Source organism: Choristoneura fumiferana, chromosome 21, assembly GCF_025370935.1.
Source record: "Choristoneura fumiferana chromosome 21, NRCan_CFum_1, whole genome shotgun sequence".
NCBI classification, from domain to species: Eukaryota; Metazoa; Arthropoda; class Insecta; order Lepidoptera; family Tortricidae; genus Choristoneura; species Choristoneura fumiferana.
The window spans coordinates 10795601-10815163 of NC_133492.1; the positions used below are offsets into that span (position 1 = coordinate 10795601).

Below are 19563 nucleotides of genomic sequence, written 5' to 3' on the forward strand. Positions count from 1 at the left end.
TGCCAAAAAAAGATTTGTAGCTTCGTATTCGGTACATTCATTATTTAATTTATTTCAAAATGTGGGTCATGAAAAAAACACTATTATTTTTGCACTCTTTATATTTCTTAATCTCGTTTTACATTTTTTCGCTCGCTTGCATGGGTGGTATAACCTTATTTTGAAGACGAATCACATCTGTGCTTTTTATGATTCAAGGCCTAAGGATTGTATTTATTGGGTTCCCTTTATCTTGTATACTTAATATCGATTCTCCAAATTACACTTCGCATAACAGGTATCTCATATTTTTTTTTAGCCGAATAATAGTTTTGCATAATCATCACTTTGCATAATTATCAGTTCGAATAATAGTCATTTCTCAGAATATAACATAGCAGAACACTCATAGCGCCGAATATACTTTTGCAGAATATTAAATAGCAAAACATTAATATCGCCAGAGCAAAATACTACTTTGGACTATTGTTTTTATACGGAATTTTAAATAGCGCTGACTTAAACATGGCGTATACTTTCTACGAAGGACAAAGGGCCTCGCAAAGACCTCGCCCCGAGCCTCGCAATGGGTAAGGTCACCGCTGCCACTACGTACAGAGATAGGTACTAATGAACGTTGTCTGAAATATCTGTCGTTGGCATTGACAACTATACTATGACAAGTGACAAGAATGAGGTGGTACATTGCGCGGGGGACGTGGAAGCTGTCATTTTCTATAATCGAATCGAACCCAGAGACAATGCGAGTATTTTTCCTTTCCTATCAAGACACAAGACAACCGGCCGTGGACATTTCCTTTGACAACAACAACAACGTTTCGTTTGTTTCGTGGTGTGGTCTTTATTTAGTTTGTTATGCACTTTACAGTATAAGGGATGCGCTTGGTTTCACGTCGTAAGATTCGGCTTCGATTGTCGTTAACTGGCTTGCATTCCTAATCCACATTATAAGCTAAATTATCGTGCTGGTCGTGCGCGTTTGTTTGGTTTAAAACTATTTTTTTTTATATAAAAAGATGGCATTAAATCCTCGATCAGGCAGGCTCGCTTATGAAATTAAGCTGTTCCAAACAAGGCCTCCATGGGGCGTCGTTTGCAATTTCGAGAAAGATGATCAGTGCGACATGTTTTTGGTGACAATGCGAGGTCCTAAGGGGACTCCTTACGAAGACGGGTCATTTAAGCTTACTATAACTATCCCGGAGAAGTACCCGTTCGAGCCGCCGCTTGTGAAGTTTGTGACACCGGTGTATCACCCAAATATTGATAAAGGTGAGTTATTTACTTACCTACCGTATTCAGTATTCAGTATTCAGTATTTATTTATTGCAACACCTTTTACAAAAAATTATAAAAAATGATGCCCTGTTGGGGCGCGGCAATTTTAAAATTAATTACATTAGGTAATTAACTTATACATAACATATTATGCTATTTTAACCTCATGTATTTTTTAGGAAGAGGTTTAAGGGACACTTATAAATTAACTTTATATAATTAAGGTATCTAAATAAACTACTTGTACATTTATCTAGAAATAACAAACTTAGAACTTATGTGGTATCACAGAATGAATAGATAATAGGACAAGTAATACCTAGTGCAATGAGATCATCTAGTAATACCTAGTGCAATGAGATCATCTTCTTTGCCTTCTACCTACCTTAACTGCTTCTCTAAAATGCACCTCTGCATTGTACATACTAACTGCTGCCTTACTCAGTGATGTCTATTAACTAATTATGAATTCATTTATTCAGTGCTAAATCCGTCAACCTACTTTTTAAAGTAGCTTGTTGCTGTGGTAATATCATCTTCTTAAAAGTATGATTTTATGGTGTACAAATCCAAGTACCTGGGCGACCAACTTCAACGATAAAATTATTTTAGAAAAAACATAGGGCGGCGGATATAAAGTGGCCTACACTCCTAAAAAACATAAATCCGCCACTGTCATTTTGTAATTTCAAGCTGTTTATTGTAATTTAAAAATAGTGATCTTATTATATGGTACTGTGTGTGAAGCTTTCACATAAAAAAATGAAAACACCTTTTTCTAGAGATCTCAAAAACAGATAAAAACAGATTTCATTAAAATCTTAAGAGCTGTTTATGCTTTAAATATAAATGAATATACAAGTTTTTCCATCTATAATGATACAAGATAAATAGTTGATTCATTTGGCAAATAAGTGATGTCTTAGCTATTGGCGTACAAAATATAGGAGAATCATGTTTTGACTCATTATGAGAAGTATGCCAGTTTGTTGGTGATGCAATTATCGGTAACAATATTTATTGCATTTCCAGGTGGTCGAATTTGTATGGATCTACTCAAAATGCCACCCAAAGGTGCCTGGACTCCAACAATAACCCTTGACACGCTCCTCATTACACTGCAGACTCTCCTGGCCAACCCGAACCCCGACGACCCCCTCATGATGGACATAGCTATGGAATACAAGGAAAATATAGATACATTTATGAAGAATGCTCGGGCTCACACTGAAAAACATGCTAGGGAAGTGTGAAGAATCATCATCATCAGCCCGAAGACGTCCACTGCTGGACAAAGGCCTCCCCCTTAGAACGCCACAATGAACGACAACTTGCCACTTGCATCTACCGGTTTCCCGCCACTCTCACGATGTCGTCAGTCCACCTGGTGGGAGGCCTGCCAACGCTTCGTCTTCCGGTTCGTGGTCGCCACTCGAGGACTTTTCTCCCCCAACGGTTATCTGTTCTTCGAGCGATGTGGCCTGCCCATTGCCACTTCAATTTGCATATTTTTCCAGCTATGTCAGTGACTTTAGTTCTTCGACGAATTTCCGTATTCCGGATTCTATCGCGCAAAGAAACTCCAAGCATAGCTCTCTCCATAGCTCGTTGCGTGACTTTGAGCCTCTCTAAGAGGCCAACAGTTAAGGACCACGTCTCAGCGCCATAAGTCATCACTGGCAACACACACTGGTCGAAGACTCTAGTCTTCAGGCACTGCGGAATATTGGACGAGAAGACATCACGAAGTTTCCCGAACGCTGCCCATCCGAGTTGGATTCTTCGGGCGACCTCTTTGTCGAAGTTGGACCTACCCAACTGGACAACTTGTCCAAGGTAAACATAGTGGTCAACAACTTCGAGTACATCGCTCCCAACGATAACCGGCACGGGTGTGACATGGACATTTGACATGATTTTAGTCTTGTCCATGTTCATCTTAAGACCCACCTGTTGGGAGACGATACTGAGGTCACTGAGCATAGTATTGAGCTCCTCCAGCGACTCCGCCATTATGACTATATCATCGGCAAAACGAAGATGGGTGATGTACTCGCCGTTGATATTGATGCCGAACCTGTTCCAGTCCAAGAGCTTGAAAACGTCCTCCAACGCATTTGTGAACAGTTTCGGAGAAATAACGTCTCCCTGTCTCACACCTCGCTGCAGTTGGATTGGTTGTGTACTCTCGTCCTGCAACCGGATCGACATAGTGGCGCTGCTGTACAAACTCTTTAACACCTCGATGTATCTATAGTCAATATGGCATCGCTGAAGGGACTGCAGTACAGCCCAGGTCTCGATTGAATCGAAGGCTTTTTCATAGTCCACAAACGCTAAACATAGTGGCCGATTATACTCCTCGGTCTTCTGTATAATCTGGCGGAGCGTGTGAATGTGGTCTATGGTGCTAAAGCCTTTACGGAATCCAGCTTGTTCGGGAGGCTGGAAATCATCAAATCTTCGCTCGAGACGATTCGTAATGACCCTCGAAAACAACTTGTATACATGACTAAGGAGTGAGATGGGTCTATAGTTCTTCAATAAGGTATTGTCGCTTTTTTTGAAGAAGAGCCACCACACTCCTGTGCCATGCTTCCGGCGTGGTACCCTCGAGTATGACGGAATTAAATAACCTCTGGAGGACTACAAGTACCGGTTTACCACCCGCTCTCAGAAGTTCTGTCGTGATTCCGTCATCCCCCGGAGCCTTGTTGTTTTTAAGTTGTTTGAGAGCCACTCTAATCTCGTACAGGCTGATATCTGGGATGTCTTCAGTGTAATGACGGGTTAGTTTAGCTCTGGTATCTTGAGCTGCACCTACAACGGGCTTCTGTGTCGAGGCATATAACTGTTCGTAAAACCTTTCAAGCTCTCTCAACAACTCCGGTTTCGATGAGATGATACTGCCATCGTCGATCTTCAACTTAGTCATTTGGCTTTTCCCAATAGACGAATTCTTTGCAAACACTTTAGAGCCCTGGTTCCGTCCGCTCAATTGCTTCCTTAATACGTGCAGTATTAAAGGCACGCACATCGTGTCGCATGGATTTTGAGATTCGCCTGTTAAGTCTGCCATATTCCGACATGTCAGTTGAAGATTGCAGCCGAAGTGAAGAATACTTGGATCCAACTAAATTTTAATGATAAATGTATTCTGCCCTCCTAAGCCAAAAGGCAGTATCTAAAAAAAACACTTGAGGTACTTATTAGTACTATTTTGTAGCTAACATTCTGCATCACATGGTATAAATTACTCAAAAGGTTTTTTTTTGGAGATACCGCCTTTTGGATTAGGAGGGCAGTATATTTTTTATCTGTTAAATTAGTAATAGTTATTTGAGGCAAACAAGACTGAACAATATGAAGGACTTTAAAATAACATACTTTACATCTAATAAATGCATAAGTTGTCACTCTTGTCACCTAGAATCAGATAAAATAGAAACTGAGTTCACATACAAAACTGTAGTCACATGTTTAAGTACATCAAAAATGTGTGCTCTAGAGAAAGTGGCATTCTCATTTTTTTTCCACAAGCACACAGTAGGTATGTCATCTTTGGGAGCAGAGATACAGATTAAAGTTTGTCTGTAAAAGCTGAACTGTCTAGAGTATAGGGCCATGGCAGTATGAAATTTAAGTCAAATAAATTGGACTGGCAACACACACAAAAAATTGGTTACAAATATGTAACAGGGACACACATAGTCTCATGTCTTCACTAAACACTGTTTTAACTCAACTCAAACTATCTACAATGCCTTCAATTTCCATTTCCTAGCGGATCTCTCATTTCATGCCTTGAAAGCTTTATTGACCACCCAAGTCCTACTTGTACAGTCGAAGAAACTGGAGCATGTACTACTTATTAGCCAAATATGTGGTCTACCATCCTAAAGTTGATAATCGTTTGCATCTCATAAAACAATAATGCTAATAGACATGTCTGTCAACTGAAAGTTCCACTTTAGCAACATATTTGTTTGATAAGAACTTGTTTACAAATTGATAGACCACTTATTTGGCTGATGGTACCAGGGTGGAACATTTTCATAACCAATTTCGCTATGATTTCTTTGGCAAATGAATGGATGTCAACAGGACATCTGTAGCACAAAGGTTGTTTCCTCAACAACAACCACTTATACTACTTATACTACTATAAACTACACTTTATACTAGGCATTTCATAGATTGTGTCTTGTGATCGTGCTACAGAGCAAGAGCTGAGTTTTAGAAGTTTAAAAATGACACTAGGCAATACAGTACTTGCCCTGTAAGTGTAGGTGGATTCATGTCTGTATGTGTCAAATATAAACCCTTATCATTTTTTGTACAAATAGTAATAACAACAATTTGTTAAGATTTTCATCAACTTTATTTTAATTATAGATAGTGTAAGCGTAAGTTCATAATTTATTATTGCGATGGTAATCAGGTTACTGTAATGCAACTATTATTATGAACAAATAAACTATTATTTTTACTACATTCATGATTTTATTCATTCTCATACTGAATACTGAATGATAAAAGATTTCTTTAGATATTCAGTGCCTGCAAATGCAATTTTTTAATACAACAGTTTTGTTTCTAAAACTTAAGAAATAATGTAACAACTCTTAAACTGCTGTACTGGTTGTGGTTGCGCCGTATTGCCGTGTGCAAGGAGGTGGACAAGCCTAGGCAACGCTGGCCGGAAACCTCTGATGCCATGCGGTATTTTTTCATTGTCATCTTGTCGTCTGTCTGTCATATATAAACAAATCATTCCGCTTGACAATCATAATAAGGAAGTTATCCTCAATAATCTACTAGGATTGAGTGATACTACAGACAACGACGTGCACTGCTTTCAAAATCAACATCGCAAACCCGTGGCCAGTCAGAAGGTCGGCGGCGAACTTGGGTAAGTCCACCTTCCTTCGCCAACTTGGCACGGGCCGCACCATTTGGTCCTATTCGAACCGGTGTACAACCAGAGACCTTACATTGCGCTATCGTTCATAATTATGTACATAACCATTTAGTACAGTCAGTCATAAAAAATAGTGCACGTCATAGTTTATCGCGGCATCGTTTTTTTTGCGTAAATATAGCAAAGTTACTGCTCTCATCCCGCTTCGTTTTATTCATTGTTTCATAGTTATAAAGTGTATTTACTTGTAATATAATCATCAGAAATTTGATCGAATTTTTTTGACATTTCGACATTTTTAATTGTTTTTTCGGCATTCGATCAAATTTCAAATATGGACGCGGCAAAGAAATTAAATATAGCTATTGCTAAAAAAGAAGCAATATTTGCCCAGATGAATAGTTTATATGAAATCACAAAAAGAGTTATTTTTTCAGAGAAGAAAAGTATTCAGAGTTTTTAGCTAAAACTAGTAACCTGGAAAAATTATATGCTCTATTCAACGACATTTGTGATGAAGCAAACGCCTTAGAAATGGAAATAAATCCAAAATTCGAGCCAAATTTTTCCACATGGTCGGCATTTGAAACAATTTTCTCTTACGTCACATACGTGCGATCCAACGCACTGGCGCAGTGCAATGCGTCTAATGTGGAGGCAAAGGCTACAGACCCTAAGAGTGCTGACTTACGCATTAAGTTGCCACCCATAGAGATACCAAGCTTTAACGGGCAACCCGAAAGTTGGAGCCTATTTTATGAGTCTTTTAAAATTAACATTCAGGACAACCCGCAGCTGAGTGACGCTCAACGGATACATTACCTCGTGGGTAAGCTAAGCGGCACAGCACTTGCAGTGTTTGCGGGTATTGTACCTAACGCTGAAAATTATGCGCAAATATGGAAGGCTCTTGTTACTAAGTACCAGGACAAGAGGGCTTTGGGTACAATGTATCTAAATAAAATTTTGAATCTGAAGCAAGTTTCCAATACGGCTGTTCAACTGAACGAATTCATCGAACGTTTTTCGGCATCCATTAGTGCTTTGAAGCAGCTCGATATAGCTGACTTGGCGGATTTTATTTTTATGCATTTTGCGCAAAAACGGTTAGATCCGCAATTGGTTCAGGCATTTGAACTTCATGTTCGAGACAACGATATGCCACGTTGTTCCGACTTAGTGGAGTATATAAGGCATTAGGTTAAAGTATTAGAACGTACTACCACGATCACATCGCGTTCGGCTGCCTATAGTAGCGCTGCTAGTACGTCACAATCGAATAATTTTCATAATAAATCACGGATCCATTTTCAAAATTCGACTTCACACGCATTTGCCGTAACTAACAGTGAGTTAAGTTTGAACTCCAAGTGTTTAGTATGCAACGGTACTAATCATTTTAACATGTATGAATGTCCGCAATTTAAAGCCATGCCAGTTAAGGTGAGGTACGACTTCGTAAAAAATAATAAATATTGTACAAATTGCTTAAGTTACAAGCACACTAATTCTCGCTGTAATTCATCATCGCGGTGCAAGTTATGCAACCAAAAGCATCACTCATTGATACATTTTGACTCGGTCAAAAATAACGATTCTTTAACTGCTGTTAATATAGGAGAGCCTTTGCTGTCAGCGCAGTCGTCTTCGTTGCAGCCACCCGCTGCCGTACTGCCCTGCGTGCAGTCACTTGTAACTCAGTCGCCCTGCGTGCAACAGTCTTCCATGCAACCGCCCTGCGTGCAGCCAACGTGCGGAGACCTGCAATTGCCGCAACTGCTGCCACAGCAACCTCCTCTAGCCCAGCCGCGCCCGCCGGCAGGCCCAGCCTTCGCTGGTGATTCTGTCACATATACCTGCCAGACGCAGTCAGCTACGCAAGGGAGTGAAGTTGTTTTATCAACTGCAAAGGTTCATGCCATAACGAATGAGGGCTACCCCTTAATTATAAGATGTATACTGGATAGCGCATCTCAAAATCATTTGATTACAACCGCATGCTGTAAGAAGCTCAAATTAAATATTAACATGCTGATGCATTCAACTATTAGAACTGTGGGTTCATTAGCCACAAATGTTCGAGGTTATGTCTCACTTAAGATCAAATCGCGCTTTTCGGATGATACTTATGATCTGCAGTTACTTGTTGTGGATACCATTACTGAAAAGTTACCCATGACTTTAATAGACACCTCAAAAATGAGACACTTAACTGGGTTACTATTAGCTGATGACAGTTGGTACATTCCAGGAAACATAGAAGTCATATTAGGGGCACAGCTGTTCCCGCACCTGCTACTTGGTGGCCGCGTGTCTCCTGCTTCTGAAGATACCATATCCGCAATTCCCGCACCTCCTGCTCTCGAAACTACGCTTGGCTACGTCATCATGGGCAGACTGCCTACTGTTTCTGCCATGCAAGACACAGCCTGGTCCTTCGGTCCTATTACTAATGATGAGTTAAATAACAATTTAAAACAGTTTTGGGAGCTCGAGGAGTTGCCGCAGAAACAACTTAAAAGCCCTGAAGATTTCCAGTGTGAAGAGTTGTATCGTACTTCCACTTGTCGGGATTCTGACGGCAGATATTTGGTGGCACTGCCATTTAAAAGAGATCCAGCAATATTGGGTAATTCTTTTACAGTTGCTAAGCGCAGACTTATGTCTTTAGAAAATAAATTTAGATTAAATCCAGATTTGCGCAACGCTTACAATGACGTCATCAAGGATTATATAGAAAAGGGTTATTTGTCAGAATTGACTGATCCAGCCATTCATGATGGTTACATCATACCGCATCATGCTGTCATTCGCCTTGATAAGACGACAACTAAAACGCGCGTAGTATTGGACGCTAGCGCCAAAACTGACACAGGTGTGTCGCTTAATGACTGCTTGCATATTGGTCCGAACCTTCAGGCAGATCTTTTTACACTCCTGCTAAACTTTCGTTTATTTGAGATTGCAATTTCTGCAGACATTCAACAAATGTATTTACGCATTCTGGTGATTGAAAATCATAGAAAGTTTCAGAAGATCTTATTCAGATTCAGTGAAGAAGAACCTATTCGCGTTTTTCAATTCAATTCGGTCGCATTCGGCCTTCGCTCAAGCCCATATTTGGCTATGCGTACTGTGCGCCAATTAGCAGACGACGAACGCGAACGCTTTCCTCAAGCGGCTAATGTTGCTGCTCGGGAGCTTTATATGGACGATTTGACCACATCAGTTGCCACGTTAGAGGAAGGAATACGGCTTTCCAAGGAACTGATAAAAATGTTCAATGCGGGAGGATTTAAATTGGTAAAATGGGCTAGTAATTCCGCAAAGATGTTGGCCAACGTTCCTGAATCTTATCGAGCGGCTATTGAATTTAGTGACAGCGATAATTTAAAGGTGCTTGGTCTAAAATGGCTTCCAGTTGCTGACATATTTACATTTTCGACTTCTGCACCCGACAAAGGATGTTCAAAGCGTGCTATACTTTCTACGGTCGCTCGTTTGTTTGACATTCTAGGTTTAGTAGCACCAGTGATACTCTGTGCAAAGTTATTGATTCAGGAGTTATGGCTTGCTAAAGTAGGATGGGATGATGAACCTTCCGAATCAATTGTGAATCGATTCACCCAAATTAAGGACGAATTGCCTCTTTTAGAAAGATTAAGAGTACCTCGCCATTTGAGTGTTACAAAAGGTTGCAAAGTTAATTTATTGGCATTCGGTGATGCCAGTGAAAAGGCTTATGGCTGCGTCATATATCTACATGTAACGCAATCAAATGGGGATGTGGATATCAACATTGTAGCGGCTAAGTCAAGAGTTGCTCCGCTCAAAACCATATCATTAGCTCGACTTGAGTTATGTGCGGCTCTTCTGCTTTCTGAGTTATTGAAACACGTTCATAATTCTTACAATGATCGCTATAAAATCGATAACGTCTTTGCGTTTTCAGACTCAACGATCGCGTTATCGTGGATTCATTCCTCACCGCACCGCTGGCAACAATTTGTTGCAAATAGGGTTAACAAGATCCACGAGAATATCTCACCTGATCGCTTTTTTCACATCAATGGTGGTGAGAACCCTAGCGATTGTGTATCTCGAGGTTTACTACCGTCGCAAATAATAGACCATCCGCTGTGGTGGCGAGGCCCTTCGTGGGCACTGTCTCCAATTGAAGAATGGCCCGTTAAACCTTTCACCCCATCAAAAGGAGAAGACATGCCGGAACTTAAAGGAACTGTGACTTTAGCTGCAACTTCATCTGAAGTGACATCACCGCTGTACGAGCTTACGTTAAGAGTTTCGTCCTGGCATAAGTTATTGCGAATTATCGTATATGTTCTACGTTTTCTGAAGAAACATTTGCCTGCGTACCCTATAGATACCGACAGATGTAATTTGCGTGACCGAAAACAACTGCTAGATCAGTTAGTACAGTCGTATTGGAAATGAAAAATGAAATGAAATATTTTATTTTATTTTATTTTATTTTTTGGAAACGATGGCATCTGGATTACCTACACACGCTGCAAGTTAAGCAGAAATGGAACACGCCTGCATTGCCTGTGGCTGTGGGCACTGTGGTACTCGTGCACCAGGATGACTTGCCTCCGCTTCGCTGGCCCTTGGGGGTGATACAGGAGGTTTTCCCGGGTAAAGACGGTATCATTAGGGTTGCGTCGGTCCGCACCCAAAATGGGGGCATATTTAGACGCCCTGTTATAAAACTGTGTCCTTTGCCGACACAGTGAATACTTCATTTTATCGCATTCAATTGGCCCAATAAGTTTGCCAAGTTATGTTACAAGTTATGTGTTCGCTTTTGGTTTTCTTCTGGCGTTTAGTATATTAGTTTTATTTAGTATCGCATCTTAGTTACGTATGTGAGTTATTCATATTAGTTACAGTCATCACATATATATCATTCTTCTGGCACAATGTAAGGTCCTTGATTGTTGAAAACCACAGGTTCTCAAGGCCGGGAGAATGGTTGCGCCGTATTGCCGTGTGCAAGGAGGTGGACAAGCCTAGGCAACGCTGGCCGGAAACCTCTGATGCCATGCGGTATTTTTTCATTGTCATCTTGTCGTCTGTCTGTCATATAAACAAATCATTCCGCTTGACAATCATAATAAGGAAGTTATCCTCAATAATCTACTAGGATTGAGTGATACTAAAGACAACGACGTGCACTGCCTTCAAAATCATCATCGCAAACCCGTGGCCAGTCAGAAGGTCGGCGGCGAACTTGGGTAAGTCCACCTTCCTTCGCCAACTTGGCACGGGCCGCACCAGGTTGACTGTGACTTTGATTCCTAGGCCATCATAGAACCGTGTTGTAATGACATTTAACGTCATTTGATATTCATTGTTATGTTATAGACAAATAATATTATTTACTGAAAAATCATTGTATGAATGGAGAAGGACAGAAGCGCCGTGCAGTGAGTCTGTTCAACTTTTAGGTTATATTCCCATTAAAATAATAATCCTTTCTAATTAATTATCTGGTGGTGGATTATTTAGTATATAATACTAGTTTAACTTAATAACACACTTGTCTGGTTGGCCGAGAGCCAAAAATATGGAGGGGAACGAGGAGCCCCCCGATCCGGGCGGTGGCAGTTCCACAAACACGATTGAGATGGACTCGCAAGACAGTAATTCACGAAAGCGTAGTCTTAACTTGTTGGAACTTTCATCGTCCGAAAGGTTCGAACCTAAAGGCAAAAGGTGATGCAGGGAACCGACGTCGACAACGCATCTGCAGCAACCGTCTATAAACACCCTGATTTAGACGCGGATTCACGCAAATACGGCAGTGAAGACAGTGGCCCATTTATAGTTCACATCTCACGAGACGCGGAATCGTACAACTCGGGTATTTCACTGCAACCAATAAAGGTTGGTCTCGCATTTGCTAGAGCCATCCATCCAAAATATCAAACGAGATGGTATTAGATCGTTGGCAGAAACCGTGTCTCGGTGGAGTTTAAGACCGCTCAGGATGCTAATTCCATTTTAGAGAACCCCTTTTTGTCACATCATAAATTTGTAGCCAGCATTCCATCCTATAATGTTTCTCGTATGGGATTGATCCGTGGTGTACCAGTTGACTGGTCAATGGAAGAATTTGTGGACGCTACCGACCTTAAAGACGGACAGGGTAAAATCCTTAAAGCCCGGCGCCTCCAACGTAAGGTAACCAATGAGGGAGGACCTCCATCCTGGGTACCAACTCAAACTGTCGTAGTGACTTTTGAAGGTCAAAACTTCCAGACAGAATCTTCGCTTTTTATACGTCGTTGAAGTCGAAGTGTATGTGCTACCACAATTCAATGCCGAAAATGTTTGAGGTTTGTGTCATATACAGGCCCAGTGCCGATCTGATGCTCGTTGTTTTAAGTGTGCCCAAAAACACCCAGGCGAAGGTTGCAACGTCGCCGCTGAGCAAGTGACTTGCTTCTTCTGTTCAGGTCATCATTTTGCTACAGACCAACGTTGCCCTGAATATTGTAGGCAAAAATCTATTAAACTAGCAATGTCGGAGCACAGTATCTCTTACCAAGAAGCCTCCTCTCGCTTCCCGGCCGTACGTCGCCCTTACGCCGACGTAGCTAAGATTTTTTTTGAACCAGTTTCCAGTCCCTCTTGCAACCTCCCCTCCTGGTCACTCTTCCTTGCCTCCTCAATCGCCTCCCTCGACTTCATACCGTAAGACGGTCACTCGTAAAATTAGACCAAGGACCCCCCTGTCTCCCGGCTATGACCGGCAAGCTCATAAAGAAATTATCTCGACCCCTCAATCTCAGGTTCCTAATGGATACGTCTTATCATCTCGGCGGATGCCAGCTGAGACGCCCAATGACGATCTTATGGAACTATTATTCAAACTCTCACCAATATAATCGCCAAATGGAGCGATTGTTTACCGCCCGACGTTGCCCCATTAATGGTTTCGCTAGCTGAAAGATTATCCTTCTCCAATGGCCCCCCAGGCCAACTTTCTTCAATGGAATAGTCGTAGCATCATCCCTAAAAAACCAGATTTAATAAACCTCGTTAACGAGCACTCTATATCTGTGGCGGCCATTTCGGAGACATGGTTGAGACCGGTTCCCGTTTTAGGATCCGGCTTCTCGTGCCTTCGGAAGACCGCGATGATGGACGTGCTGGTTGTGCGTTGTTCATTAAAAGAGGTTACTCTTTCTCTCCAAATCCCCCTCCCTCCCCACTCTCATGAAATTAACCGCAGTTGCGGCTAATATCATGGGAATAATTTTGTATCAATTTATATTCCGCATCCAAATATCAACCTAAATACCTGATCTTTCTACCATCCTGTTCTCCCGGTCTCCTCCTCTCTCATCTTAGGTGATTTCAATAGCCATAATACCTCTTGGGGCTCATCACACAGTGACATATTTTCGTCTTTCTCTTGGATCTGTTTGATGACATTAACGTCGTAGTCATCAATGACGGCTCCCCACCCACCGAGTTTATCCTGGACAAAACCTAACTCGGTGCTAGATTTGTCTGCTAGCTCTCCTAATCTTTCGTGTTCGCTATCATATCAGGTGCTGAAACAGTCATTCGGAAGTGATCATTTCCCCATTATTATCTCCCAGCCATCCTCCGTTCTTCCTTCACCTGTTCCCCAACCACTCCTTAAATATAGGTTGATAAAGCAGATTGGCCTAGCTTCTCTTATTATGTGGAAAAAAATTAAAAGAGCTGGATTCCAACCTTTCAAACCCTTTGAACAATACCTCCAATTCCAATCGATACTGATAGAGGCAGCCGATAGTAGTACGTCCCGAAGAAAAAAATTCTTGGCAGCAAAGTCCCTTCACCTCCCTGGTGGGATGCAGAATGCACGGCGGCGGTTAAAGAAAGGGATAACGCCGAACGTAAGTTCAATGTTTCCGGTCTTTCCGAAGATTTTGTCGCCTACCAAAAAATCTCTGCTCACACTAAGCGCCTCCTAAAGAAAGCTAAAAAGAAAGGATGGAAGGGATTTTGCGAAAATCTCAACCCTAGAACTCCGCCATCGCTGGTATGGAAGAGTATTAAAAGATTCAGAGGCTCTTTCCGATCTGACTGGTCAACCCTCATAATCCTCCTTCCTGGTTGGCGGAGTTCGCGGGTAAATTAGCTCCCTCATCGGTTCCTGAGGAATCTTGCATAAACCCATCTCCTCCTTCTGCTGAACTAGGACCCCTCGACGAACCCTTCACATTCCCGGAACTTGAGTTGGCACTGGACGGTCTTCGTAACAGTTCACCCGGAGAAGATGGCATTCCTTATATCTTTATATCCAGAAACTTAACCGCTTTTCAAAGGAACATCTGTTAAACCTTTTCAATTTGTTTTTTGTGACTGGGGAAATCCCTGAGTCATGGATGACACAAATTGTAATTCCAATGCTCAAACCAGGCAAGAACCCTCAAGATGCCAACTCCTATCGACCAATTGCCCTTTCTGCAACAATTGGTAAAATATTTGAACATTTAATTAAGAATAGGCTGGAATGGTTTGTTGAAAAAAAATAATTTACTCGCTAACTCCCAGTTCGGATTCCGTAAAGGAAAAAGCACCATGGACAGCTTAAGCATATTAACCTCGGACATTAGATTGGCCCTTTCCAAAAAAAAACATCTTGTAGGTTGCTTCTTAGATGTCTCCGCCGCATACGACAATGTTCTTCTTCCGGTGCTCAGAGCAAAAATGCTCCAGCTGAGTATTCCTGTGAGGATAGTTCATTTTGTTTGTAAGTTATTCATGGGACGCACCATTAAAATTCGATCCGGCAATAGTTTCCATCCTCCCCTTACCCTATGGCAGGGACTCCCTCAAGGTTCGGTGCTCTCCCCTCTCTTCTTATAGTTTATATACGTATGATATGGAACAATCTGTCTCCCCCTTCTGTAGTATTCTTCAGTATGCCGACGACCTGGTGCTTTATACGGGCTCGCAGTCAACTGATGCTGCATCTTCAAACTTAATGAAGCGCTCAGTTATCTCAAGGTTTGGCTTGATGATCATGGACTGTCTCTATCTCCATCTAAAAGTAGCATAGTTACCTTCACGCGAAGTAGATTCATACCCAACATTCAAATTCAATATGATCGAGACGTCATTCCTTGCAAGGACTTTGTGAAATTCCTTGGAGTATTTTTAGACTCTAGAATGACAGGTGTACCACATTTGGAATATGTGACTGGAAAATGTGAAAAGGGTATCAATGTTCTTCGAGCTCTCTCTGGGGTCTGGTGGGGCGCCCATCCATACTGCCAAAGCTCGTATACAACGCAGTTATCCGTAGCCAGATCGACTATGGCTCTATGGTGATAGAACCCTGTAACAAAAACGCACTTAAGAAGTGGGATCTGATTCAAGCTAAATGCCTTCGAATTTCTCTAGGTGCTATGAAATCCTCACCAAAAAATGCTATGCAGGTCGAATGCTTGGATCCTCCCCTGTCCCTCCGTAGGCAGTACTTGGCAGACCGCTTCATCTTCAAAGCTTGTTCTATCTCTAATCATCCCCTTCTACCTCGACTAGAGGCGCTTTCTCTGGAAGTATCTGAAAATGCATATTGGTCACATAAGGAGACACCAAGGTATATTGTTTCGTACTCCAAATTAAAAACCTCTCGTCACCGATATACACCTCCAGCTCTAACCCTATCTTTGAGGTCAACTATGAGTCTTTAACTTACACCCCCAATGTTATCCTTGATTTTGGCATTGACAAGGATAGTCCAGCGGCTAATATTCAATTTAATAAAAAATTGGAAGAATGGCAAGATTGGTTACTCATTTTTACAGATGCTTCTAAGCTAGACCCTAATGGTCACGTAGGAGCAGCGGTATGGATTCCCAAATACCAAATTGTCTTGACTCAGAAAGGCCCAACTCAGTCATCTGTTTTCACTGGGGAATCCATAGCCATTTTAGAAGCAATCAGATTTTCGAAATCCCATAATATCTCAAAAGTATTAATTTTTTCCGACGCCAAAAGCTGCCTACAAGCAATTGTTGGTAACCATTTTAAAATGAAAACCAAATATCCAATTATTTTAAAAATCAAAGAGTCTCTATACCGTTGTAAGTTAAAAGGACTAGATGTTACACTTGCATGGATTCCGGGCCACTGCGGCATAGTAGGTAATGAAAGAGCGGACGCATGGGCAAGAGAATCCATCGAAATCGGTTGCCAGGAATATAACACCATCTTTCCATCAGACCTAACGATGTCCGCTCGAGTTGACTTGAGGATCTCCTGGCAGAATATGTGGAGCCTCTCCAGACTCCAGAAAGGACGACACTACGGGAACATTCAACCGTTAATTCCTCGAAAACCGTGGTTTTATCGTTTCCGCTCTGCGAATAAATGGGTCACTTCTACCATATGCCGACTCCGTTTGGGTCATGTCTGTACTCCGGTGTTCTTGAATAAAATTAGGGTGCGGGATAACTCCTTGTGCGAATGCGGTCTAGACGAAGGAACTCTTGAGCACATTTTTTTTAATTGCGGTAAACTTACATATTCTCTGTATGACGTGTTGCCTAAGGATGTTCCGCGTCCTATTAACTTTCCGACACTTCTTTCTCTTTTAGATTCTTCCTTGACAAAAATTTTAATCAAATTTATACTGAGTCACAACATTAAGTTGTAGTAAAATTACAGCATGTTTTCTATATTTTATTTTTCCTTTCCACTACTTCCTTTTATGTTAGCATGTTTAACAGTCTTCATTTCCCTGTTAAAAAAAAAAAAAAAAAAAAAAACGTGTGCCGTCCATAACATATGTTATTTGTTTTAGGTCTCCTATCTGTTCCTTCTCCAAATCAAAATTTCATAAACCGAACATTCTCCTCATGTGCGTAATGTCTCAACATCGACATTGGCAAAATACGTCTTGCTAAAATCAGCAAGAGTGAAAGCCATATTAAAAAAAAAAAAAAAAAAAAAATATTATTTACTATGACAGGGTTCTATGGTGGCCTAGGAATCAGATTGGTTGACTGTATGGATCTAGATGAGATCTAGATCTAGATTTTTTATAGCAGAAAATAGCAGGTTCACACAGAATAGTGACTTCTGAATAATAATAATAATCATCATATCAGCCATAGGACGTCCACTGTTGGACATAGCCTCCCCCATAGACCTCCAGTTGCCTCGGTTGGAAGCGGCTTACATCCACCGTGAACCCGCGACTTTAACCAGGTCATCCGTCAGTCTCGTTGGTGGACGTCCTACGCTGCGCTTGCCGATCCGCGGTCTGAATAATACGATACATTAAAAAGAAATTCATACATAATTATTCTATAAAGCCAACAAGGCCTTATTTACACTACAATATGATACAAGGCCGATCTTTTAGGCCTACTAAATAGTTACATTATTTAACTAAAACCACAAGCCAATCAATGAGGGTCTCTTGACAGGCAAAATATTGCTAGATGGCGCTAGTATCGTGAAGTCCGTTTGATGTTTCAGTCTTGCTTGCGACGGGCTCATTTAGTTTTTTAACCAATCACAAACATGACACAAATGTCAGTTTTTTTTTTTTTTTTTTTTTTTTTTTTTAATGGCTTTCACCCTTGCTTTTTTAGCAAGATGTATTTTGCCAATGTCAAAGTTGTTAAACTGACCTCACAATACGAGCACCAACTAATGTCACAGAAACCCTTGTTACCAGTAACATAATAATTAAATGGTAATCAACGTCTTTGAGTGCCGTAGTTAATTCAACAGCAACCTTAGCTTGTTTTATTCATCCCGTATCAGTACTACTATCATCACCAGAACTAGCGCTTTCCGTTTCACTAGAACTATCACTCCTAGTTTTCTTACTAACTTCTTGATTATTTTCAGCGGGTCGTTCCTTAGGCGTTTTGACTTTAACCTCTTTCTTTTTACTTTTCTTGCCTTCTTCGCTCATTGCTGGTTTCAAAGTTTCCGTTGACGCAGTAGCAACCATCTTGGATTCTGTGTGGGTTTCAGATGGTTTGAAGTCATCTTCTTCGTCTATCGGTTTTCGGCTAGCAGCTGATGCTGCTACAGCCATTTTGTAAGCTTCTGGATACTGTGTGCTGAAAATGAAATAGATTTTTAAATGAAAAATTGTTTTTAGTAAAACACTTGTATTATTGTATTATTGCAGTTCAAATAATCTTCTAAGATTTTATACAAGTTGTCTTCAAATTCTCCCAGAATATTTCAGGTGGTAATTGGCTTAGTGTGACTGAAAGGATGTGTAAAGTTTCTTAATCATTTACAGTCAATACCGATTATAGCAACACCAATTATAATGACATAATGGATGTAACAACGAAGAAAAATTTCCAAAACAATCTTACATACAAAATAACACTTTGACGGTTAAAGACACAATGGTGCGATGCGATATATGTATCACATGAGGAACCTTTTACAATAAAATACGAGTACACATTTGAACAGGAATACGAATCCATTGAATGTGCTTCCATTAATTTAAAGCACTTAATACAATTACTTTTCTTAATAAAACCATTTATATTTCAAGTGAGGTTTTTTATAAAGGTATATTTCTGTATTTTGTATAGCATGTTTAAAACATTACTAGCGGTATATTGGTACAAGTGGCATGCTAATGTTAGCGTATATTGGTGCAAGTGATAAAAACGTTTATAAATCAATAGATGAAGGTAAAAGAGCATCTGTTTTATTGTTCATTGCAAGCCACATAAGTATTTCATCTAAAAATTCATATACAATATAAAAATATCGTTAGATCAGTAATCTACGCATTACGCCGTATACTGGAGTAAGTGGTAATAAGCTCAGTATACCGCACAACTACAAGATGTAAAATACGCGTATAGTAGTGTATCTGCAATTTTCTCAAAAACTATAAGAAATTTCAAAATTCCATGAATACAGGTAGAAAGCAAATATTTTCTTTGGAACCAATGCAAAATTTTGAAAAGTTATATCATCAAATGAGAAAGTTACAGGTTTTGGAACCTTTGAACAGCTCTCCTGTAAATTTATGATTATGCACTTGTACCAGTATACGTAGGAGGTGTCGTTATATTGATAATGTAGTATTATTATGTTGTTACTTTACATAAATGAAGAAAAAACAATTACTTATAATGAGTAGTTTCAAAATCATTTCAAAAAAGAAGAAGAGAATTACATTATTATTTTGTTTAATTTTTATTTTTAATAAATATTTTACAAAAAAATTACACTTTTAATAAAAAACATATTTTTGAAAAAAACAAAAGGAAACTTGGAGTGATCACTAGTATAATAGAACAAGCATTGATAATTGAAATTATCATATAGGAAACTCACTACCT

The 19563-nt window shown here is 40.4% G+C and overlaps 2 protein-coding genes across 2 annotated transcripts in view; one reads left to right on the forward strand and one right to left on the reverse strand.

The window, feature by feature from the left end:
• Positions 1–19563, reverse strand: part of LOC141439498 (uncharacterized) — a 78660-nt gene that overhangs the window by 33601 nt on the left and 25496 nt on the right. The gene's annotated exons all lie outside the window — the stretch shown is intronic.
• LOC141439497 (ubiquitin-conjugating enzyme E2 T-like) lies at positions 603–2576 on the forward strand. Its single transcript, XM_074103775.1, has 2 exons — positions 603–1272; positions 2311–2576. The coding sequence occupies exons 1-2, from the start codon at positions 1017–1019 to the stop codon at positions 2529–2531; spliced, it is 477 nt and encodes a 158-aa protein (XP_073959876.1). The 5' UTR covers positions 603–1016; the 3' UTR covers positions 2532–2576.